We start from the raw sequence: 4,271 nt of genomic DNA, 5'->3' as shown, positions 1-4,271 counted from the left end.
TTTCCTGTCCCCCAATAACACAATTGTATCCCAATGTGTTCTCCGCGTTTAAAATGTCACAACTTTAACTTTTCGCACCTACTTCGGCTTCGAAGACTCTGACTGTATTTTCCCGTACATAAACTAAACGACTCTCCATGACAAAAACATGGTTGTGTTACATGTTAAACTTTCTGAGAAACGGCGACGGTGGATCATCTAGAGAAACAGGCACAAACACAACCGACTTCAAACCTTGTGGATAATGAGCCACCGCCGTTTGAACCCTCGATAGCAACTGGTTTATTGTTATTCTATATAGCAACTGGTTTATTGTTATTCTATGAAGATATGCATCTACTTTGACTTTAGTTACTGGTATGAACATAATTCAGCAGGAGACAGAATTGCCCTGTGACATTTTTTTACTCTTATATGTACACGGCGAGGAAGAACACACACTTTATGCAGTTCTTGACCCCTCCTCCTATAAATAAATAAATATATTTATATTTATATATGTAGGAGTGTGTGTGTGTGTGTGTGTGTGTGTGTGTGTGTGTGTGTGTGTGTGTGTGTGTGTGTGTGTGTGTGTGTGTGTGTGTGTGTGTGTGTGTGTGTGTGTGTGTGTGTGTGTGTGTGTGTGTGTGTGTGTGTGTGTGTGTGTGTGTGTGTGTGTGTGTGTGTGTGTGTGTGTGTTGTGTGTGTGTGTGTTTGAGTGTGTAGTTGTGAACAATGGAGGTGTTTTACGTATTATCCATTTACCCCCCATCTCCCCATTTCATTTTCTATCACAAAACCAGATAGCAGAACTCGGAGAGATATGGAATAAATTAGATGGTCCGACAATAGCACCGGCTAATTTGCATTTCAATTGAATTTATGGAGAATAATCAAAGGCCGACTCCCTACCGAGGATCCGAAGGTCGTGAAAGTATTGAAATGTTTGATGCTGACGCCAATTAGATTTTAATAGTAAACAAACAGTAAACGATATCTTTGCAATTGAATTAACTAATTTATATTAATGAACTATTAATCTGTATGGTGAAGCGACAACGAATATGTAAAGTAAAATAAAGGTTGATATTCACTCATTGCGCTCATCAGACACCACAACGGAAATACTGCAGTGCTTCCAAACCATTGAAAATCGTCTTCCATGTTTTAAGTTCTCTAATTGAGTGGGCCCTTACCGTTGTTGCCCCTTGAAAACGCCTCAAAGCTGTTAACATTACCTCAAAATGGTATTGGATCCCACGGTAAATTGGCCGTACTAGAAACTTTTACCGATTGGGTTACAAGTGCTTACCCAGACCATAGTCAGTTAAAACAGACACATAATAAAATTTGCAACCTTTCTAAAGTCATTTGATGGCTTAATTCCAATAATTTTAAACTAGTAAAGCTCCCTGTAAGCAGTTGCCACGAGGCAACAGGAACTGCAGAAAATAGCTGCCCCATGATGTATATGTAGGAATCTCTGAAAAGTATATGTAGGAATCACTGAAAAGGAAATTACGATGTGAATTAAGGTACTTTTTAAAATATAGGAGATAGTATCAAGTTTTGATATTTTTTTCTGCAGTAAAAGCATTTGTTAAATCCATGGAGTAAATGCCACGTGAATACAGCCACATGTATACATATTTAAAAGGCTTCAGAGAAAGTGTTAAAATGCTTACTTATAGGATTTCCTTCCGAGATATATCAGGAAAACTGTGCATAAAATATAGCAAATATTAGTGGCAGCTTTTTCTGGTGATGAATATTTGGCAGAGGGAAATGGCAATTCATAAAAATAGAAATTTTATTGTGCAATGGCTTGAAAATGACGTATTGTAGACAGAATTAATGTGTCTCAATAGCAGGAAGATACATGCTGTATTTAGAATGATAATCTGTAAATCATACGTATATCTCTTATATTAATTGATCGGCTATTTACCACTATACACAGCCATCCCATTAACTTACCAATAATATTGTAATGAAGCAAATAGCACATTTACTGAGAGAAATTGATGAATTCCATTAGACAAGCTATTTCATTCCCAAGTTTTTAAAAAATAGTATTAATAAACACTCAAACATTATATATATTTATTTAAAAATGTATAATGAAAACTAAAAGGTATTTTCTACATTCAGGATAGGTAATAAAAGTATCTGAGTAAATACAAAAGATTTAATTTAGTTTACTTTGTTTTACATCCTTGATGATAATATGGCTATGAATAATCTATTATCAATGGTACATCACAATTCACTCATTGCAACACATTTCACTTGCTTTCATATATCATGCAATATGTGGAAAATAATACTTTTTATTCTATTAAAGAGAAAAATAAAACTTCCAATTTAAATATTACAATCCATATCTTGAAATATCATATACAGTTGAAATAAAATGCATAGTATTTTGACACATGTTAACAAAGTCCATTCTAAATTCTTAATAGAAACAACATACCTAATCCAAACACTATATCACTTGGAAAGCACTTCTTAGTCAAAATCAAGCTATCTCTAAATCCCAGTTCTTTTTCTTCACTTTTTCTTGAAGCATGATAATTTCTGATTTTGAAATTTTCCATGTCTCTAGGTTCCCTACATGGAAGAGCTGAGTACATCCATTCAGTAAGGCATCACATGATTTCATAGTTAGGCTTGATGGTACTCTATCCACAGTTGTTAGTGCACTCTGCACTTTGTATACAAATTTCTGCAAATTAGGCAGTAGAGGTACAGCCTGAAGCAATGTTTCATCATCTAGCAGGTACTCTCCATCTTCATCTGTGATCATTGAAAGTACAAAAGTTGTCAATTGAGGGCAGCCCTGCAGAAAAAATATTAAGGCTTCACCTTGAAGAACATTCTGACCATGGAAACGTAGAGTGTGCAGTGAAGGGAATCGTGGTTTTTGATCTGATGTTCCACTAACTATGAGGGAAAATGAGCGTAAAGTGAGCTGTTCCAAACCTGGGGAAGTCTGACAAAGTGAATTCAAAATAGGCCACTCCTCCTGGTATCCAACATTGATATCTAAATTTGTTAGATTCCTCATATACTTGCCATGAACTTCAAAATCATCTGTAAATACAGTTATATCTTGTGCCCTGGTGAAACTCTCAAGCACTTTCTCAGTTACCTCTGTTGGAGCATAGATGCCCACTTTTGTGACCTGAGTAAACACTTTTGATAAATACTCAGGGTCAGGCTCCTGTAAGAATTCTTCATAAGCAAAATAAGGCCAATTGTCATTACCATATACACCATGATGGAAATTGGTGAGTTTCTGTGCTCCAGGTAGTGATTCAAGTAGTTCTTCAAACTCTTCAGTTACATATATCATTGGTACACCAACAAGATACTCAAGATTAGGCATAAATGACAGCATTTCAATTGCATCATTTGTCACATCTAATGTTTCAACACCCTCTGGAAGAGCAAGAGTGACTAAATCTCGACATCCAGGTACCATTCGCACATGCCCATCTCCACATGCAGCAGAATTCCCATAAAGAACTTCAACATTTGTCACAACTGGAACATTTGACTTTGGATTAGTGCAGTCTGCTGAACATCGCAAAATCAAAACTTCCAGGTTTGGGCATAGATAAGCAATCTTTCTAACAAAGCTGTTATGAACATAGTGTGGCAGTTTGATGTATTTCAGTGTTCTCATGCCAACAACTTTACTATCGACTGCATATCCAAATATATCAAAGCAAGGACTTTCACACTCTTTGCCATTCCGATTCAGGGTTTCTCCACCCCAGCATAAGAGTTTCCATCTCTTTAATAAGTGAGCAATATGGGAGAAATCCAATGCCATAACCCCTTTCACTAATAAACATTGTAGTGATACCTTAAGAAGAAAACTCAGAGAGTTTAAGAATTCAAGATCTTCCTCAAAAATTCTTAGTTTTTCTTTTGGTCTTGGTATTTCAATCTTGGAAGCAACAACATTTAACACAGAAGCCAGGACTTTCTCATGAAATCTTGGGGCAAGGTAGCATGACAAGAACTCCTGAACCTCTTTGGCTAACCACTGAGTAATGACATTTACAGTTTGATACTCCTGCTGGACTGGAGACAGTGTACCACTTTCAGGTTCATTACTTGGATCATCACTGTATGAAGTACTGCAAACTAAATGCTTTAAGTACCAATCCTCATTTATGATGCTGGAATTTTTCTCTTCAATGCAATTATTTAACAAATCTTGTAATTCTTCAATCTTGACTTTTGCACTTCCATGGTTACAAAGAGCTAATTTCTCATTG

General features: G+C 36.1%; 1 protein-coding gene across 2 annotated transcripts in view; it reads right to left on the bottom strand.

Moving 5' to 3' along the window:
- Nucleotides 1-2,153: 2,153 nt before the first annotated feature.
- The window catches only part of LOC113820586 (uncharacterized), an 11,545-nt gene continuing 9,427 nt past the window's right edge, over nucleotides 2,154-4,271 (bottom strand). For both annotated transcript variants that reach the window (XM_027372923.2, XM_027372922.2), the window contains exon 2: nucleotides 2,154-4,271. This exon is cut by the window's right edge and continues 173 nt beyond it. In XM_027372923.2, the coding sequence (XP_027228724.1) occupies nucleotides 2,501-4,271 (1,771 nt within the window). In that variant the 3' untranslated portion in view covers nucleotides 2,154-2,500.

The sequence above is a fragment of the Penaeus vannamei genome, chromosome 12 (genome assembly GCF_042767895.1).
Source record: "Penaeus vannamei isolate JL-2024 chromosome 12, ASM4276789v1, whole genome shotgun sequence".
Taxonomy (NCBI): Eukaryota; Metazoa; Arthropoda; class Malacostraca; order Decapoda; family Penaeidae; genus Penaeus; species Penaeus vannamei.
Note: the sequence above shows the minus strand (reverse complement) of the source record. Positions and strands in the feature narration are given on the sequence as shown.